Below are 20732 nucleotides of genomic sequence, written 5' to 3' on the forward strand. Positions count from 1 at the left end.
TCAGGGGGGAGGATTTTCCACCCCCGTGAGCAACGCAGGTATACCGACATAAGTTGCTAATGTACACCAAGTGTGTGTGTGTGTGTGTGTAGGTAGGGGGTTGGGATAGGGAAGGACGCTCCATTAGTTAGGGCATTAGCCGCAGTCTTGAGAGACCGGTATTCAATACCCTGCTCTGCCACAGACTTCCTTTGTGATCTAGGAGCCTCAGCGTCCGTATCTCAGCTCCCCTTCTGTAAACTGGAGATAATAGTACTCCCCTAGCTCACAGGGCTGTTGTGAAGATCAGTAGGTTAAAGTTATGGAGGCACTCAGATGATGGAAGTCATTTAAGTACCTGAAATAAATGGAAATCAATATTCCTTTCAAGTTACAGCAGTTGACCTCATCATCATGACATATTCCTTGCAGTTGAACAATCTAAAATGCAGTATGTAGCAGGCTCTGAATGTATTGTGTGATGATAGAAGGTTAAGGGCAATAATCTGACACTAATAACCAAATAGATATTACAAGGGTGGTTTTTATAATGTACAGGTTAGAAAAAAGAGCCCCTAAAAATTTTATTCTTTGAAAATTGAATCCCAGAAATATGATATACCCAAGATAAAATGTATACATGCATTCAAATACTATCTTAGAAACTGAGAAAACATCATGAAAACATTACAAAAACAACTGTACATTTCAATGTCCATGGCTGTTAGTTCAGTCATGTCATTTTTAAAGTTTATAGGAATGGCCATACTGGGTCAGACCAAAGGTCCATCTAGCCCAGTATCCTGTCTTCCAACAGTGTAATGGACCTGAAGAGTTCAGTTTTCAAATTCCTGGCTGCCTCTGTCTTTAAATAGTGTGAGTTTTTTGAATGGCATAATTATTAATGTTACTTTTAGGACCAAGCCTTATTCTAGACCATGGTTGTCATAGAAGTGAAACCAACACATAGATAAACCAGATAGTTGTTGTTTTTTAATAAAGGCATCCATTAGTTACAGCTAAATGAGTCATGTGGTGGTTCAGTTAGGTGGATCTGTGTTGGGAAGGAGCGGAAGCACATTTCTAGAGGACCCAGCAAAACATTTAAACCACATACGTAGTTTTAAACATGCACATGAATCCCATGGAATTTCAGCAGAAGCTTACGGTGGAGTAGGAATGGTCTTAAGCACATTATTTAAGTGCTATGCCAAACTGGGGCCAGAGCAAGGTGTAAGGTATAGTAAGAGGTCCCTGAGGACACATGGGTCTCCCCACACCCTGCCCAGAAATGCTGCTGCACCCAGCTGTGACGCTACGCAACAAACTCCTTTTGTCACTGAAGTGCTGGGAAACCGATTATATCCTGCAACTGTGTGCTGGTGTGGAGAGAAAGTTATCCATGCATCCACTTCCCTCTGTAGTGTACTGAGTAGGGACAGCTATAGCTGATCCCTTCCTGTACGTAGCCAGATTTTCTAATGGATATTTGCACTGGTGTGGCTATTAATGTTCTGTGCTGAATTATCCTGGAGCTGAAAGGCAGTTTACTGTTGTTTTTTGAGATTACCTTTTTATTCCAACATATTGAAGACGCATCATTTTTGAAGAATAGATTGTAATATTGAGCAAGGAAGGAAGGAAGGAAGGAAGGAAATACAAAATGTAACAAGCCAGAGATTTTTACTGCGTGCGCGTATGTATGTGAACACACACGGATTATCTATTTAGTTATTTTGAAGGAACTACAAGAGCATTAAAAGAGTAAAAGGGACGTTGCACACAGTCAAGTTGGCGACTTGGTTAATGTACATTCCGGACACTTGTTTTTATTTCCTGTATGCCCAGGCGCTTGGACTCGAATGCCTTAGTTTGCGACTGTGAATTAATGTGGCTGGCTGAACTAATAAACGAATATACCAGGAATGGAAATACTCAAGCTGCTGCCACCTGTGAATATCCCAAGAGACTTCAGGGCAGGCCTGTTGCGTCGTTAATCGTGGAAGAATTCAACTGTGGTAAGTTAAGCTGGCTGCATGCCTCTTTGGAGAGAAAATTGTTTGTGAGCCTTCTGGCTTTAAGCCTACCGGTATCTATTTTTATACAGTATGGAAAATAACCTAAAATTATTTAATTTCATTAAAATTTCATTGAAATGCTTAAAATATGGGTGCTTTTGGTCTAGTCAGAAGGCCTTTAAAATGAAGAACTATTGAAGTCTTTGATTATGATCAGTTCTTTTCCCCATAGAATACATCTCAAAGTAGAACCTTGCTAAACTAGACTATATGCATTCCCACAATTAGCATGCAGGAAATAGTTTCTCTGCATTTCTCTGCAAAGATTTTATAGAATAGGTTGTAGTGAAACCTTATATTACTACAACTTCATTTTTTTTAAATCAACTGCAATATACTAGTGAGTATTATAAAGACAGAAAACTAAACTATACTCCAAAAATAAAGGCATGAAGTACATTGTATGATGGAATATTTGTTGTTGTGTGTGTGCAAATTAACAAAGTTCTCATGTGTTATCACTCAAAAACACCAGGGACCAATTTCTCAGTCTGAGTTAACATTGTTTATACGGTAGGGTGCCAATCCTGCAAAGATTTATGCCCTTGCCTCTCCATATGCACAATGCTTTTAATGGGGTTATTAATAATGTGTAAAGAAAAGGACATCAATAATTATTTGCAGGGTCTTGGATTTTGTGTGTATGTGTTGTTCAGTAGAGACTCCACAGTTAAGTTTGCAACGATACTTAATTTCTCTGTGGAAAGTTATATCTTGGATTGTATTTTTCTATCAAGGAATGTCAGTTTGAAGACATGGTTTCATGTCATGTTTTAAAGTAAATTCAGATAGAGAAATTTGTTTATGTAGTGTTTTCTAAGTGTGAACCAAATGCTGGAGATATCTGGAAAGAGAGTGGAATTCCTCCCTTCTTGCAAATAGGCATAATAATGCAGTTCAAGAGGAGCATTAATGTTTTTCTTTTGTTATACTGGCTGGGGCCAGCATCCCCCCAAAGCCCCACGGTGTGTTGTTCTATCTGTCAATCCATCTCGCCCTTCCTCTTTCACCATGATAGTAATGATGTCCATGGTAATAAAAGGAATAATTTGCATGGGGAGCCATTATCTGGTCATGTTGGCCACATATGAAGTTATACTGTGAAACTCTTTGCCACAAGATATGACTGAGGCAAAAGAACAGGATTTAAAAATAGGATTAGACTTGTATATTAAGCAATAACATTTTATTCACTGTTTCATTTGGTAGAAATAAAATGTTGCAAGAAAGATAGTATAAAACAAAGCAGTAAACAACTGCTTAACTCATTACCTGTACACCTTTCGTAGGATTATTTTAATCTTGATTGTTTAACTAAAGAAAGGGACTTGAGGGTTGAATGTAGTTTTATAGAGGTTATTAAATACCCTTAACTATAGCAACTAATAGCATAAGATATCATAAGGCAAAAATAGTATTAGATTATGATTTGGCTACCAAACTAAAAAAAAATCTATATAACCATTTTTTAGAATTAAATCACACAACCATAGTAAAAATAACTCATACACAATCACTATGACAGGTTTCAGAGTAGCAGCCATGTTAGTCTGTATCCACAAAAAGAAAAGGAGTACTTGTGGCACCTTAGAGACGAACAAATTTATTTGAGCATAAGCTTTCGTGAGCTACAGCTCACTTCATCTGATGCATCTGATGAAGTGAGCTGTAGCTCACGAAAGCTTATGCTCAAATAAATTTGTTCGTCTCTAAGGTGCCACAAGTACTCCTTTTTCTTTTTACAGTCACTTTGGTGGGAAGTTGACTTTGTTTAGAATTTTGACTAAGAGTTCCTCAGTATAGGTCTTCACTTGTGTCAGCTGGTTGTCAACTCTGGCAGTGCTAACGCAGAAGAAACACAATCCAAAGCTAGATCACAAAACAATGTAGTCAGTTACTTACATGCCAGTTCAGTCAGGTCTCCTTCCCAATTGATCTATAGTAGGCACCCTTGTTACCTATTTCCCAATAAATTATATTAACCCCAGGATCTGATTAACACTCCTAACTAACTAAAATAAACACCGAAACGATTGTCCATGAGGTAAACCCTGGCATTAAAGTTTATAGTATTTTGCCCGGAGCTGTATCACTCAGTTGACTTCCGTTTCATGAATATTTTAATTACAAAATTAGATTACATCATGTTTCCCCATTTTACTACTGTATCTGGCAGATCAAACATATCAATATTTGATATTAATTTAATACGTTTTTAATTCATTCATTCACAGACACGGAAAAAGGGAAAGTTGCTAGTTGCAACAGCAGTACATTCTTGTGAAAGGTTGCAGTAACTCTGAGTTTCTTCAGGCAATTGAAGAAATCTAGCCATTACACCTTGATGGTTTTTTTTATTCTCTTAGCCCTCTGTCTTCACGAACAAGGTCAGCTCCCAGACTGCTGCGCTGGGCAACACAGCATGGGGAGTAGGTGGCCAGACCTCTGTGGAGAAAGAAGTGGTTAGGGACTATTTAGAAAAGCTGGACGTGCACAAGTCCATGGGGCCGGATGCGTTGCATCTGAGAGTGCTAAAGGAGTTGGCGGCTGTGATTGCAGAGCCATTGGCCATTATCTTTGAAAACTCATGGCGATCGGGGGAAGTCCCGGACGATTGGAAAAAAGGCTAATGTAGTGCCCATCTTTAAAAAGGGAAGAAGGAGGATCCTGGGAACTACAGGCCAGTCAGCCTCACCTCAGTCCCCAGAAAAATCATGGAGCAGGTCCTCAAGGAATCAATCCTGAAGCACTTACACGAGAGGAAAGTGATCAGGAACAGTCAGCATGGATTCACCAAGGGAAGGTCATGCCTGACGAATCTAATCGCCTTCTATGATGAGATTACTGATTCTGTGGATGAAGGGATAGCAGTGGATGTATTGTTTCTTGACTTTAGCAAAGCTTTTGACACGGTCTCCCACAGTATTCTTGTCAGCAAGTTAAAGAAGTATGGGCTGGATGAATGCACTATAAGGTGGTTAGAAAGTTGGCTAGATTGTCGGGCGCAATGGGTAGTGATCAATGGCTCCATGTCTAGATGGCAGCCGGTATCAAATGGAGTGCCCCAAGGGTCGGTCCTGGGGCCGGTTTTGTTCAATATCTTCATAAATGATCTGGAGGATGGTGTGGATTGCACTCTCAGCAAATTTGCGAATGATACTAAACTAGGAGGAGTGGTAGATACGGTGGCAGGTAGGGATAGGATACAGAGGGACCTAGACAAATTGGAGGATTGAGCCAAAAGAAATCTGATGAGGTTCAACAAGGACAAGTGCAGGGTCCTGCACTTAGGACGGAAGAATCCCATGCAGAGGTACAGACTAGGGACCGAATGGCTTGGCAGCAGTTCTGTGGAAAAGGACCTAGGGGTGACAGTGGATGAGAAGCTGGATATGAGTCAACAGTGTGCTCTTGTTGCCAAGAAGGCCAATGGCGTTTTGGCATGTATAAGTAGGGGCATAGCGAGCAGATCAAGGGACGTGATCGTCCCCCTCTATTCGACATTGGTGAGGCCTCATCTGGAGTACTGTGTCCAGTTTTGGGCCCCCACACTACAAGAAGGATGTGGAAAAATTGGAAAGAGTCCAGTGAAGGGCAACAAAAATGATTAGGTGACTGGAACACATGACTTATGAGGAGAGGCTGAGGGAACTGGGATTGTTTAGTCTGCAGAAGAGAAGAATGAGGGGGGATTTGATAGCTGCTTTCAACTACCTGAGAGGTGGTTCCAAAGAGGATGGTTCTAGACTATTCTCAGTGGTAGAAGATGACAGGACAAGGAGTAATGGTCTCAAGTTGCAGTGGGGGAGGTTTAGGTTGGATATTAGGAAAAACTTTTTCACTAGGAGGGTGGTGAAAGACTGGAATGCGTTACCTGGTGAGGTGGTAGAATCTCCTTCCTTAGAAGTTTTTAAGGTGAGACTTGACAAAGCCCTGTCTGGGATGATTTAACTGGGGATTGGTCCTGCTTTGAGCAGGGGGTTGGACTAGATGACCTCCAGAGGTCCCTTCCAACCCTGATATTCTATGATTCTATGTTCTAGTTTTCTAAAAGGCCTTGATGCCTGGGCAATTCTGAAATAGTAATAACTGATAATGCAGGGGACCGTAGTTACACCATTTGTTCCAAGAATACCAAGCCTCAGAGAAAAGTTGTCTACCTGTGGTTAGGAAGTAGCTTACTTTGTGGGCAGTTTATTTCACTGTTGTTCATTACAGAGTTTCTTGCATTTCCTTCCCAAGCATCTGGTACTGACTGCTGTTTCAGACAGGATACCCAGATAAGGAACCACTGCTCTGTCCAGATATGATCATTCTTGTGCAACTCCTGAGGGAATTCTGCCCAAAAAATAAAATTTTTATGCACGTTATTTTAAAATTCTGCACACTTTATTTGTCAATAAATAAATGTGGAGTCTCCAACGTGGCACTGGGGAGCCATGGGCCACTGGCTGCATGGAGGTGGGAGATCACCCTGCAGCCCAACCCCCAGGACATAGACTCAGCGGTGAGACTGCACCCAACCCAGACACAGCGCAAGGGCCAGGACTGCCCCAGAAACACCTTGGGCCCTGCCCCTCTTTGCTAGGCACACCAAGATAGCAAGCAAGAGGGACCAAGTCTTGCATGCATGCCCATCCCTGCCCCCTGATCCAGATGTGGGGCAAGCAGGGTCCGCCCTGCAAGATCCAAGTGTGGGGGGAATCCAGGTGTGGGGTGAGAGGGCTTTGTGTGAGGCAATCTGAGTGTGGGTGGCTCGGGTTTGGGGGGCATCTGGATGCACAGGGGCTCTCTGGGGTTTTCTGGGTGCAGGGGGGTTCGACTCTGCAGGGGGGTCCAGGTGAAGGTGGTTGGGGCTCAGCAAAGGGGGGTTGGGTGTGGGGGGATGGAGCTCAGCAAAGCAGGGGTCTGGGTGCTGAGGAAGCAGGGCTTGGTGGGATGGGAGTCCAGGTGCAGCTCATTGGGCTTAGTGGAGTGGGAATTGAGTGCGAGGGGCTCAGTGGGAGGTGGCTTGGGTGCAGGGGTGGGGGTCCGGATGCAGAGGGTGAGATTTGGCAGGGTGTGGGTTCTGGGTGCCGGTCGGGGGAGCGGTCAGATGCATGGGGTTGGCAAGATGGGGGAGCAGGTCCTCATACAGTGAGCCCCCCCACGGCTGTGGAGTGATGGGGTCAGGAATTGGGAGAGGGCGTGCAGATCTTCCTGCAGTCAGGGGAGGTTTCTGGGGGTGGATCTGACCTGACCCCAGATGCTGCTTGCAGGAGAAGAGGCGCTGAGTCCAGCGCAGGGTAGGAGCCACTGGCTGGGGCATCTCCAGCCATCCCCCACCACTGTGATTTACCTCTCCGCTGACTGCTCCAGGAGCCCAAAACTACATGCCTGCACTTCTGGGGAGGGGCGTGTGACTGCTTTTGCAACTTCCCTTTGCTTCTCTGTCAAAGTCATTTTTCTGTAGGGAAGCAAAGAAATGTCCAGGGGACATGAATTCTGAGTGCACGCAGTGGTGCAGAATTCCTCCATGAGTACTGCGTTCTTATGTCCTGCAGAATGGTCTCTCTGTAACTCTTAATAGAAGGCAGAATCTGAATGACCCATCTCATCTCTATGGTTCCTCGAGGGTGCTCCTTGGAGCAATGTCAACTAGAATTTGAGTCTATGGATACCAAGATACTAGATTTATTGATTTTGAATTAAATATGTCTAACTATACTAACTATATTTTAAAGATGTTTTTGTCTAGGTTAGTTTGGGACCTGAACTAACCTAGACAAAGTTTAGTCTTTGTGTATGTGGCTGAAAAGATGTGATTAAGAGATGAAAAAAATTAATGGAAGGATTATAGGCAGCAGAGAAAGCTACAGAAAAATAAGCAATTTACTGTGAAAGTTGTAATGTCTGTCTGAACATCTGTCACTTCTAGATTTTAATTGATAAGTGAAGTATTCTGAAACCTTTAATCAAAAACTCAATTATGTTCAAATTAAATTAATGTAAAATGTTAAGTGATTAGCAGTGTAGTCTAATTTAATGCCTATTACTTCTATGTGCTTTTATGCTAGATTAAGGTGACCAGACATCCCAGTTTTATTATGGGAGTTTTAAGGTACTTACTGTTTCAAGATATTAAAATGTTAATTAAAATTAAAATTTCTGCTTCCAAAGCATGTTCTTCCATCCACCTCCTCCCTTACATGCACTGAAACATGTAACTCAGAGAGAGAGCGCTTTTATCATTGTGAGCTATCACAGGGTGTCATGGAAGCAAATATCACAGCCAGAGGAAAATGAACATGACAATATTGCATTTTAAGGAGTTTTGTTCTAGGGTGAACCAGACTGTACATATTCATGAATTTAGTCCCAATGTAGTGCCACTCTTAACTACAGCCTTTCTAGGCCATATCCAACTATCATACTGTAATAGAATTCCTGTTAAGCCAATGAAAGTTTCCTTCAAAATGTCTGTGGTAGGATATGACGACTTTACATTGACTGGTTAATCTAATACCAGTGTCATCTACTAGGTATCTTACTACAAAATGGAGCTGAATGAAAAACTAGTTTTGGGAAATATTTTAAAATTGTTTTCATTCTGATGGGTTTGGAATGGACATAATTTTGGTTTTAACCACATTTTTCATAATTTTTAAAGAACATTATTGAAAACACTATCATAATGGTCCACTGAATGCATCCAATGAAGTGAGCTGTAGCTCACGAAAGCTTATGCTCAAATAAATTTTAGTCTCTAAGGTGCCACAAGTCCTCCTTTTCTTTTTGCAAATACAGACTAACACGGCTGCTACTCTGAAACCTGTCATAATGGTCATCGTAACTTTTCATTTTCTGAAAACCTGGTTTTAGATAAATGTAAAATTTTGATATCATTTTATTAAAAACGCAAGACCTACATATATATATATATATATATATATTGACATTTTTTTTGTGAAGCCAATTTTTTAATAAAATTGAACAAGCTTTTGTTCAAAAACGTTGACCAACTCTGATTAAGACCCTTTCTGCTTTACATTGACTAAAATGTGTATGTTTGTCTCATGACTGTGAAGCTTATGTCTGAAAGCATCAATACAAGGTAATGTATTGGCCAATATATTTCTGTAATACTGAAAGAGGAAAATTCTCATGTACAGGTTTTACAATCAGTAAGCTATATAAAATAAGCAGGCAGTTAACATTAGTGCAAATGCTTGCAAAATGTTACTAACAATGCGTATCAAATCTACAAGTATAATAATCTACAGGTAACCTGAACCCATAATGTCCTGCTATTTTAGAAACAAACTAATGTTCTGTAGATCTGACTAGAAATTGAAATCCCTTCCCATGATCAATTTTGTGTGTTTCTGAAATAAAAATCATCCCAAATCATGACAAAAAGTCAAAACTGCAATTTTTTTCACAAGAAGGAATTTTCAGAACAATTCAATTTTGGGAAAACTGAAACTTATATTTTGAGCTTGCCAGCAGCCTGTAGAAAGTGAAATTAACAGGACTCTTCCAGACAGACAGCTGAGGAGCTGACATCTGGATTTTCACAATGGAAAAATAAAATTCTCACAGCAAATTTTGATTGTGGAAAAAAGGCATTTTCTGACAGAAAATTCCTGACCTGCTCTAGTGTACTGGCACATTTTCTTTCTAAACTTGAAGCATTTTCTCTTCTGTAGTAACTAAAAAAGTTTTGATTTTACAGACTATATAAACAAGAACATACATAAATAGATTCACCAAAATAAGAGAATAGACTAACCAGATCCTAGATCCTAATACTGAATAACATGTGAATGTGATTATGTAAATTGCTTGAAAATACAATGGTCACATTTTAAAGGTTGGGGTTTTTTTTCTTTTCCATTTTGAAAGATTCTACCAGTATATGAAAGATTATTTTTTCTTAAAGTGGGAAATACTGATAGAATCAAAAATCCTTCTCAGTCCAATAGACATTTTTCAATGGCATCCAGTATATATATATATATATTTATTTTACGTGTTTTACTGTTTTTTTAATTTATTTGTTATATATGGAGCTGTAAGAAAATACTCAGTACCATACAAAAAATCAGTCCTGAGGAGTTTATGATCAGAAAGTGAAACTTCTTTAAGGTGATTTTTATCATGTCTAGAGTCAATAATAATAATACAAAATGTCACTTTTCTCCCAACTATCGTTGCATCTTTCCTTTAGCAATTAACTTAAAAAAAGAATCATTGCATTATAGGTTCCTGGATGCAAATGTTGTGGAGTGTTTTAGAAAAACAGCATTTTTTGAATTTCTAAACAAGATAATTTACATTTACTAGGCACAAGTCAGAGTTTAAACAAATATTTTATTAATTATTTACCAACTGCAAAACTTAAGACTCGCACTAGCAAATCTGATTTCAAGAGTGGGTGCTTAGTGTACGCTGTGTCATTTTCCCAACAAAACCTCTAGTCGTGTTTTTAGATCATGTTGAAAAATTGTTTTCCTTCCAAAAGTCAGGATTAAACTTTTTGATGTCTTTTGTTCTTACCCTTTCCTTTTTCTCGCAGAGAAACCTCGTATTACTTCTGAGCCACGGGATGCAGATGTTACCCCAGGGAATACTGTCTACTTTACCTGCAAAGCGGAAGGAAATCCTAAACCCAAGATAATTTGGATACATAACAAGTAAATCTTAACCAATCTTTGCACATGTATACTAGTCTATTTTCAAATGCTAATTATTGTTAACACCTGGGTTTGTGGACTAGCAATCTAGAATGAGTTTGTGTGTTTTTTCTAATCTAAGTCACTCTGTAGGAGACTGGTTATGAAAATTCAACACAATTTATTTTCAATGAAAATCATGGGGGAGAAAAGTTATTATTTAATACCTTCTTCACTGATCTCTATGCTACCTTGGCCTACTTTTAAAAATGAGAGTGAACTCCAGGGTCCTTTAAAATGCCTCCTCCCTTGCATTTTCCATCAGAACTCCCCCATGCCTTAGGTGCAATGTGCAGAGGTTCATTTTCCAGATGAGGTAGCTGAGAAACAGAAAGTTAAAATGATTTGCCAGAGGTGACATAGGATGCTTGTGAGAGAGCCATAAATAGAACTCTGATCTCTACAGGTAGGTCTACACTGCAACTGGGAGTTGTGACTGCAGCACATATTCCAGTAACCACAACAGCAGGGCTGGTGGCACAGGCTTGCCCTCAAGTACAAGCCCAGCCAGGACTTTAGCTATGTATTCAGGTGGCTAGCTTGTGCTGCTGCCTGTGTCATTGCACTACATTGCTATTTTTAGGCAAGCTTGCTCAGTCAAAGCTAGCTCAGGTATTCCCATGTGTGTTGTACCAGTTGCAGTGTAGACACAGCTTGAGGCACTTGATTCATGTTTTATACAATAGACCGTAATGCCTCATGGAAATTGCTTCAGATATCTGTATTGAGTGAAGCCAACTGCAAAATCAGACTAATCATGCTTACTTACCCAGAGTGCTCTGAGACCTACAGATGAAAAAAACACTATGTAATATGAAAACATTGAGACACATTTTTAAGATGGTCTAACTAGAGCACAGAATGATTAAGTGACTTGTCTAGGAGGTATTATTGCCAAGTCTGATGGGCATTGGCTAAGAGTGTGAGTCCTTGTCTTCAGTCTGTCAGTTAATATGGAGAGCTAGTTGAAAAATGTTATTTTCATTCTGTGGGAAATTCTGAGATTTCAAAATTTGGTTTCAGGACAAATTGGAACAAAAAGTGAAAACAGTATTTGCAAAATAAAATATTCCAAAATATTTCATTTAATTTGTTATCAAAAAATTTCTATTTTATCATTTTGACCTTTATGTTTAAAACTTAATTTTTATGTTGTCTTTAAAATTATAATATAATTTTAAAATTGTTGTACAAATTAAGTTTTAAACATAAAGGTCAAAATGATAAAATAGAAAGAAAAGATTTTATCCTTATTGAAATGAAATGTTTCAATAATTTCCTGACAAAGATTTTGGCTGAAGTGATATATTTCTGTGAAACATTTCAGTTTACTTGAATCAACATTTTAAGACAGAAAACTGTTCTGTCAGAAAATGTTCAACCAGATCGATTATTCTTCTATGATTTTTAGCACGCTGTGTCAGGCTGTAGCTACTTGTGGTACTGCATACTGGTTAGGTACCTGGCTCATGCCTCACCCCATCTCTTGTGTTGCCTGCTGGTGGTTGCTCCAGTGCAGTGGAGGTCTCTCTTCTGGTACACAATGACTAGGCACTTCGGCAAGTTCACCAGTGGAGCCAACCCCCTTCTGGGGAGGCGTAGGTAACAGAGTCTAACCAAATATATAGAAGTCCGTAACCCTTTTGTCAGGTGGAGTTGGCAACAACAATGTCTGGCTTCAATGTCTTGGGGTTCCTCTTAACAATAATTCTCAGACGTCAAGAATTATAACATTCAAAAACCAGTTGGAGAACAATTCAATCTCTCTGGTCACTCGATTACAGACCTAAAAGTGGCAATTCTTCAACAAAAAAAACTTCAAAAACAGTCTCCAATGAGAGACTGCTGAATTGGAATTAATTTGCAAACAGGACACCATTAAGTTAGGCTTGAATAAAGACTGGGAGTGGATGTGTCATTACACAAAATAAAACTATTTCCCCATGTTTATTCCCCCCACCCCATTGTTCCTCACATGTTCTTATCAACTGCTAGAAATGGCCCACCTTGATTATCACTACAAAAGGTTTTTTTTTTTTTTCCTTCCTGCTGGTAATAGCTCACCTTACCTGATCACTCTCGTTACAGTGTGTATGGTAACACCCATTGTTTCATGTTTCTATGTATATAAAATCTCCCCACTATATTTTTCCACTGCATGCATCCAATGAAGTGAGCTGTAGCTCACGAAAGCTTATGCTCAAATAAATTTGTTAGTCTCTAAGGTGCGACAAGTACTCCTTTTCTTTCTGCCAGAAACAATGACTCTCAGTTGAGTTCAATCAACTCTGCCATTAAATGATGGAGAAGAGCAGGTCCAACAGCATCTAGGACTCATTAGACAGATTCCTGACCCCTCCCACTCTCCTCCTCACTGGGCTTTGACATCCTTAATCCCTGCGTAGCAGGTGAGGTTCAGTTTAGGGTGACCCCCTCAATCTGGGCATGCTAAGCACAGTTCTGCTGCCCTTTACTCATACAGTGAGGATCACAACATTTCATTACCCCTACATTCAAATACAAGAGTGGCTTGTAACCCCAAACCTGCCAAAATTGATCATTTTGGCAAAGCAGCTGTGCACCTCGGCAGAGTAGGTGTCTGTGCAAACATGGTCTGCTCCGGGAAGTCTTTTCCTCTGGCTCATCACTAGATGTCAGGTGAAAGCTCATTCAGACCCTACGTACAAGTACAATATTCCCTACAAAAGAGTCTCAGCCAAACGTGCAAGCTACTGTGGGGTGTACGCCCTATCCTCAGTGCTTAAATGTTTCTATTCCCCTTTTCTCTGGGAGAAAAGGGGTTTTGTCCCCTTGCAAGAGGGGGGTTGGTAGTGGAGCTCAGACCCTCCCTCTCCAATGGGTTTCAGCCCAGGACCCTAGGAGAGGCAGCAATATCAAATACTGAGGCGTAGTCTCCCTCAGCTGCTTCCTACCACTTCGCTTCCCAGTCCAGGGTGTGGTCAAAAGCCTTCCAAATGATCCACCAGAAGATGGAATGAAGAGTTGCCTAGTCCTAGGGAAAGACTAGCCCCTCCCTTGGGCAGCTGTCACTTGCAGTTTTCTCTCCTGCAGCCAGGAGTAATGCTGCACCCTTACTCAGGAGCTCCCAAGATAGGTGTCTCCTCCTTTCCTGTCTGGCGCTCTTTTAAACTCCTCCGCCAGCTGGAGCATGCTCTGCAGGTGCAGCAGGGTGGAGCTACCTGGGCCCATAACTGCTCCTTAACCCCTTCTGTGGAGTTTACATACCCCATCACACATCTTTCCCCTGTTTGAATCAAGATAGGCTGTGCTGTGCATTCTATCTAATGATCGTGTATTTTTTGCCAAGTGCACACTGATGTTTCTTTTCAGAAACGCATTTGAGTACATGCTTAGTCCATCTCCGCATGTACTCAGGGTTTGTTCTTCAGCAGGCTGTCCCATATTCTTAAAGGAATAGGGGGTGGGGGCTGTCACAAGTATTCCCAAATATGACTGCCTCCCACTTCTCACTCCCCTCATCCCCCAACCCATGTCTACTATTACTGGAAGCAGCATGTTTCTCATTTTAACTCCAAAACTGTTTCTGGGCAAGGGGCAAGAACAGAGAGAGATCTGTAGCACTTCTGCCTCTCCCTTCCGATAGCAACCTCCCCACTTTCTCCCAACTACCTCTCTTCTTTGGGTAGCTTATTCAACCATTAAGATGTACCAGGTCTTTGTGTGTGTTGTGAGGGACACAGGTGTTTCATTCCCCTTCCCTGCTTTTAGGGTGGCTTTAAAGGAATTGAACCAGGCTGGAGCTGGGCTGCTATCTGATGTCATAAAGGCAAGGAGGCGATTCAGCTGAAGGTCCCTATATGTTTAAAAAAAATAATTTCCTTCAAAAAGTTTGAAATTGACCATTTATTCACCCGAGCGCTCACGGTTATGAAAAGTGATACTCAATAAAGAATTGAATGTGCTCACACTTCAAACCACACATCTGTCATTATTCTCAAGAATCAGTAATTACATAAGTAATTTACCCAGAACTTCTGCTGTTAGTTGATAAATAGATTAACTGACATTTCCACCATTTAAAAAGCCCCTCAAAATAAAATATTTAGATACTGCAAACAGGGTAACAAAAATAATCAATTTTTTAAAAAATAATCCAAGATGGTTGTGAAGAAATATGCATTTGTTTATATTTGAGAAAATAATGTCTCTTTTATCATGTAAGATGTGCAATATTTATGATGTCCTTTTGTCCTTAAAATTGCCTCTGAATGCTTATTATTCTTTATTTAAAGTGCTTGCTTTTTGTCAAAGATGTTATAGATAAGTATACTATTGTCACTTAATATACTTAATTGTAGTTTGAAACTCAGATTTTTTTAAAAAAAAAATTTTTAATTAATTCGGCTATAACTGAAGCTTTGTGAGGAAAAATATATATACTCCCAACCACGATACAAACTGTTCCAGAAGAGTCACTCAGTGGGTTTACGCTGCTTGTATCATAGTCACACCATGTTGCCCAGCAGGGAAGTTGCTTCGGAAGAAACTACTGGCTACGTGTCTTGAATGTCCTTTTGCAAATCTACAGTAGCCAACCTAGATGGGTAATTGTTTACAAACACTGCAGAACCTTGTTAAAACCACACTATTCCAGTCTGCCTAAGCAAACTAAAATTTTAATTTAAAATTTAATTTATTGATGACCATTTTTGAAAGTTACTTTCATAAGAAACTGTCACACTGCATCAGTCAGAAAAAAGGAACAAAGAAATTTTGCCCTGAGCAAACAATACTGATGCCCCAAATGAGTAAACAAATGCTCTTCTGGTGTGTAATCTCAAATCCAGCATGGTCACAGCAAAATTAAAAGAACAATTGCCAATTAAAAACAAAACTCGTGCTAGAACGTGGTGTTTAATGGCAGCCCTGAGTAAGAGGTAGCATGTAAATGCATCACAGTTCATCCCAAAGTACCTCGTCCATCTTGCATTAGGATAAAATAATTGACTGCAGTGTTGTAAAGGGTGTTGTTCACTTATCGTCATGTGTCTAGCCAACGCCACTGGGGAAGGGAAAGGCAGAGTCATAATCCACTCCTGTCTCCTCCCCACTTGTCCACAGAGGGGAGCAGTGGCTATACAATACCTGTGCTCTCCTCAGGACCCAGACCAAACCCAGGTAACCTTGATGCGACCATGTACAATAAATCTTGCTACTTTGGACTGTTAGAACCAGGGACAATTTATACCATTTAATTAAACAAAATCAAAATAAATTCAAGAACTTAACAGAGGGCTCATTCCTGCAAGGTACAGAGAGCCCTCCTCTCCTATTGTCTTCACTGGGAGATGAGGGTGGCAGCACCTCACAGTATTAGACCCATAATTAGAAGCTGAACATTGCATCAAAACATATGCATGGTCCCAGTATCATTAATTTATCCTCTATCCCAAGTATAAAATTCCAATTGCATAATATGCAGATCTATTAATTTATAATAAATGCACTTGTTTGTCATCAGGATCTGGTCTTTATACTTTCCCCAAAATATTCAGTGTCTTTTTCTTAATTTGTAAGATGATAGAAGTGTTCCAAAATGTGCAGGTTTGACAAAGATAACTTGTCAGAGTTCTCCTCTATTTTCAGCCACTCGTTGGATATGAAAGATGACAGGCGGTTGAATTTGCTTGAAGATGGGACCCTCATGATTCAGAATACCCGAGAATCTGACCAAGGCATCTATCAGTGTATGGCCCGGAATGTGGCAGGCGAAGTCAAGACACAGAGTGCTTTCCTCAGATACTCCAGTGTTCCAAGTAAATACTTCCTGCTTCTTTGCATTTTGTCTAGTTTGGAAACACATTTTTCATTCACTTGAATAAAAATATATGTATTTTTAATCCTCAAATATATTCCTTAAAGCATCCCCAAACCTCAACTTGAGGTTTAGTAAGTATTCACTTAATAATATGAAAAATTATACAAACTTAATCTGAATTACAGTACTACCCTGATCAAGATCAGGGCCCTATTTTGTTTTGCATTCTACAAACACACAGTAAGAGAATCCCTGGTGGATGTGCTTAAAATTTAAGGAGACTAGAAGTGGGAGAAAGGAAGTGTTGTCATTCCCATTTTACAGATGGGGATCTGAGGCAGTGTGACATTATGTAATTTTCCCCAGGCCGTCCAGGAAGTCTGCAGCAGACTTGAGAATTGAACTTCAATCTTCTGCGTCTTAAACCAGTGCCTTATGTGAAAGATCATCCTTACTCAAAGAGTAGCATAGCAGTTTAGTTTGAAAAGGTGGAAATTAAAGCCCCCTTTCACCTTGTTTTTCTTTCTTCCCTAGCCAAGCCCAGTTTTATCATTCAACCCCGGAATACAGAGGTCTTAGTTGGCACCAGAACCACTTTGGAATGCATGGCCACAGGCCACCCCCAACCTCACATCAGCTGGACAAGAGGAAATGGAGAGTCGCTGGATGAATCCAGGTACAACATCACTTCTTCTGGAGGACTTTTCATTCAGAACATCACATTGCAGGACCACAATCAGTTTATCTGCCATGCTCGTAACAACCAGGGCTCTGTCCAAGCATCAGCAATTATTATTGTACAAGGTAAGTGGAAGATGAAGCTGCTGCTGAGATTTCCATGGCTCAAGCCTGAAACGTAGCTTTCTGGTCGTGTGTTAAGATGTGTGCTTTGAATTGTATGATGAAAATGTGGACTCTTTGTTGTCTTGCAATCTGTTGTCTGGTCTATACCAATATGCCTGTCAGTCAAATTTTGCCTCAGAAACACATGTACACGGTACTTGTTGACTGAACAGTAGACGTGTATACCTATCTAAGGGCAGAACTGAGCCCTCAGGAATACATTTATTGGAACTATATATTAGTATTTCAAGCATTCAATATTTATTAGTAGAACACTGAGCCAAATTCATCACTGGTGTAAAGTAACTCCATTGACTCTAGTAGAGATACACAAGGAATGAATTTGGCTTGTTTATTTGAGAATATTTTACACTGGCTGTATAAAGTCAGGGAAGACCAACATTGACCAACACAGCTACACCCAGAATAGTCAAAGGTGTGCAAGGCATCATTTAGCTACCCCTGCTACAGTCTAACAACCATTTGAGTTAACTTTGATCAAACCTGACAGTCCATTTTAGGACCTAATAGTTATATAAGCAGTTGGGTAAACAATTTTTTAGCTATTTAGGTTGGTACTTATATGATCCACAGTGTCTAAAAATGAAAAAAAAAAAAAAACTCCAAAACCCTCTTTCTAGCCAGTAAGGAAAATAACTTGATTAGTTTTAGAGGGGTTTGGCTTGTTTACTTGTGTATGAATGTGCATTTTGGGTGTGTGTGGAAAAACTTACTTAGGGAAAACTAAGTCAAATAAACAAATTTTGCATTTTGTTCTGAAAGTGGTTAGTTTTGTGGTCCCTTATGGGTCCCAGTACTGCAATCTAGTTCCACAGTGTTTCCTGCAGTCATGAATCTCCCCCATTGTTCAACAGCTTTGTTGTGCTGATGGATCATAGATGTCGGAGAAAGTCATTGTGGCAGAGGGAGATGCAATGTCTCAGATACCTGTAGCTAGAGCCAATCCCAGGGGTGGCTTTGATGATCAGGCTGGACACCTTGAACCTGACCCTGTATTCAACGGGGAGCCAGTGCAGAGAGCTGAGCATTGGGGTGATGTGTTTATGGTGAACTGTATTGCTAAGCAGACAAACTGATGTGTTTTACACCCATTGGAGCTTGTTCAGTGTGTGAGGATTCATTCCTAGATATGAGTTGCAATAATTAATTGAATGTAATGGTATGTTTTTATGCCATGCTTATCATCACAGAATCCTAGAATTGTAGGACTGGAAGGGACCTCGAGAGGCCATCTAATCCAGTCCCCTGCACTCAAGGCAAGACTAAGTATTATCTAGACCATTCCTGACAGGTGTTTGTCTAATCTGCTCTTAAAAATCTCCAATTACTATGGCAGAAAATGTCCACAGTCTGGAACAGAGCTGGATATACATTCTTTGTTATTCTTTTTTTCTCTTTAGAAATTATTTATGAAGAAATTATTTTTAAATATTTATTTCACTGTTTTGAATTGTTTGAGCCATTTCTTCCAACCAGTTTAGCCTTTGGATTATTTACAAAATACCCTCTCTAAATATTTATTGTTTGCAATTTGCTATTTATGCTGTATGTTTGGTCACTTAAATTGCATTGTGGGTGGGAGTTTTGAAGTGCTCCCCATTGGGCTAATTCGGCTTCCATTGACATCAACAAGGGCCGAGTTAGGTCAACACAGATGGTTTGAAAATCTCACTAGGTACAGTTTCAATTCCTGGATGGATGATCTAGGTATAATAATCAGTAGGTTGCCTATCTAAATCAATGTGGCTATGATCTTCTCAGAGTCAGTTGAGAAGCACTTTAGGGAGAGAAAGAGAGCATACAGAATGTAAGCAGGCCCAAAAAATGTTAAGACATTTAAAATCTTTCCTTGTGTTCTTTGACCGTGTGCATGGACCCTCATGGACTGCCATTGCTGGTTCACTTGAATACTGAGAGATCGAGAAAGAGAAGGTAGATTTACTGTCTGTCTAGCAATCTTTGCACCTCTTTTTTTCTGGTCCTGTTAACATGCAATAATTACGTATACACATGAAGGTCATAAGCAGATCTTCATGTCTGACTCATTTAATTGCCTGAATGCCAGGGCTTTAGCCAGCACACTCCCCTGTCCCATACACAAAGCATATACTATTTCAAGTTCATTGGTTAAATTCACTAGTCTCCCTGTTATGTCCCTGTCATTTTCACACTACTCACCACTCTCATCAATCACAAAGGCATGCTCAATTCTGTCTAAAAAGGGCAAAGTCTCCTATCTTCATCTCTCTAGTTCAGCGGTTCTCAAATTTCATTGCACCGCAACTCCTTTCTAACAACAAAAATTACTACACAACTCCAAGGTGGGAAACCGAAGCCTGAGCCTGCCCAAGCCCCAGGTTGGGGACCAAAGTAGAAGCCCAAGGAATTCAGCCCTGGGCAGGGGGCCTGTAACCTGAGACCCACTGCCCAGAGCTGAAGCCGAAGCCCGAGCCCCACTGCCCGGGGCTGAAGCACTTGAGCTTCAGCCCCAGGCCACCCCAAGTCTAATGCTAGCCCTGGTGATCCCATTAAAATAGAGTTGCGACTCACTTTGGGATCCCGACCCACAGTTTGAGAACTGCTGCTCTAGTTTGATTGCTAGGCCCCATGCCAAGACATTTTTGGGAATTATTGTACACTGTTAACTCTCTCCTCTCTATCCTATACTGTATATAAATCACTGTTACATATGTCTGCCAAGTCATTTATCCATTATGCTCTCCATTTTCAAACTCCTAAATCATGGGCTCAAGCAGCCATCTGTGCCTTGGTGGTGATGGTCCATACAGGACAGTGTATCCATCTGGAAGATGCCTTCCCAGATGGATCCAGAAGTTTCAAGTTCTGAGGTAATTATTTTCTCTGTTTACTGGTTGGCCAGAGTTCCTGTACAGAGCCAGATGAATAAGTACATTCCATCAAAACTTCCATGGGATGAGTACCACTCTGCTTCTTCTCATCCACATCACTGCCCACCCACTGTACTTCAAACTATTTAATTCACTTTTCACCATTGCCTTTTAAAAAATTCACTGTACAGTCCCAGTAAATGATTTCTTATATGTCTAATTAAAGAGCTCTGCATTTCTCTTCTCCCTTCAGATCAATTTAACCCTGCCAACCAGTTCAAAAATACTTAACAGAATTGACCCAGTAATGTTAATGATGAATAAACCAACCTGCTGCAAATAGAAGATACATGACCACCTTTGTTTCTAAACTTCATAGAAGCCTAGAAGTCGTGGTGTCTCAAAGGCCACTGCTAGATCATAAAGTAAATCAGCTTCTGGAATTGAC

The 20732-nt window shown here is 40.3% G+C and overlaps 1 protein-coding gene across 4 annotated transcripts in view; it reads left to right on the top strand.

The window, feature by feature from the left end:
* PXDNL (peroxidasin like) overlaps positions 1–20732 on the top strand; it is a 282898-nt gene that overhangs the window by 174071 nt on the left and 88095 nt on the right. For all 4 annotated transcript variants that reach the window (XR_012666983.1, XM_075125228.1, XM_048840634.2 and 1 more), the window contains exons 7-10: positions 1828–1997; positions 10615–10732; positions 16400–16569; positions 17106–17375. Coding sequence is in view for 3 of the 4 variants with exons in the window: in XM_075125228.1 (XP_074981329.1) it covers positions 1828–1997; positions 10615–10732; positions 16400–16569; positions 17106–17375 (728 nt within the window). In the remaining variant the exon portion in view is untranslated. The remainder of the gene's footprint in view (positions 1–1827; positions 1998–10614; positions 10733–16399; positions 16570–17105; positions 17376–20732) is intronic.

This window comes from Caretta caretta, chromosome 2, assembly GCF_965140235.1.
Source record: "Caretta caretta isolate rCarCar2 chromosome 2, rCarCar1.hap1, whole genome shotgun sequence".
NCBI lineage: Eukaryota > Metazoa > Chordata > Testudines > Cheloniidae > Caretta > Caretta caretta.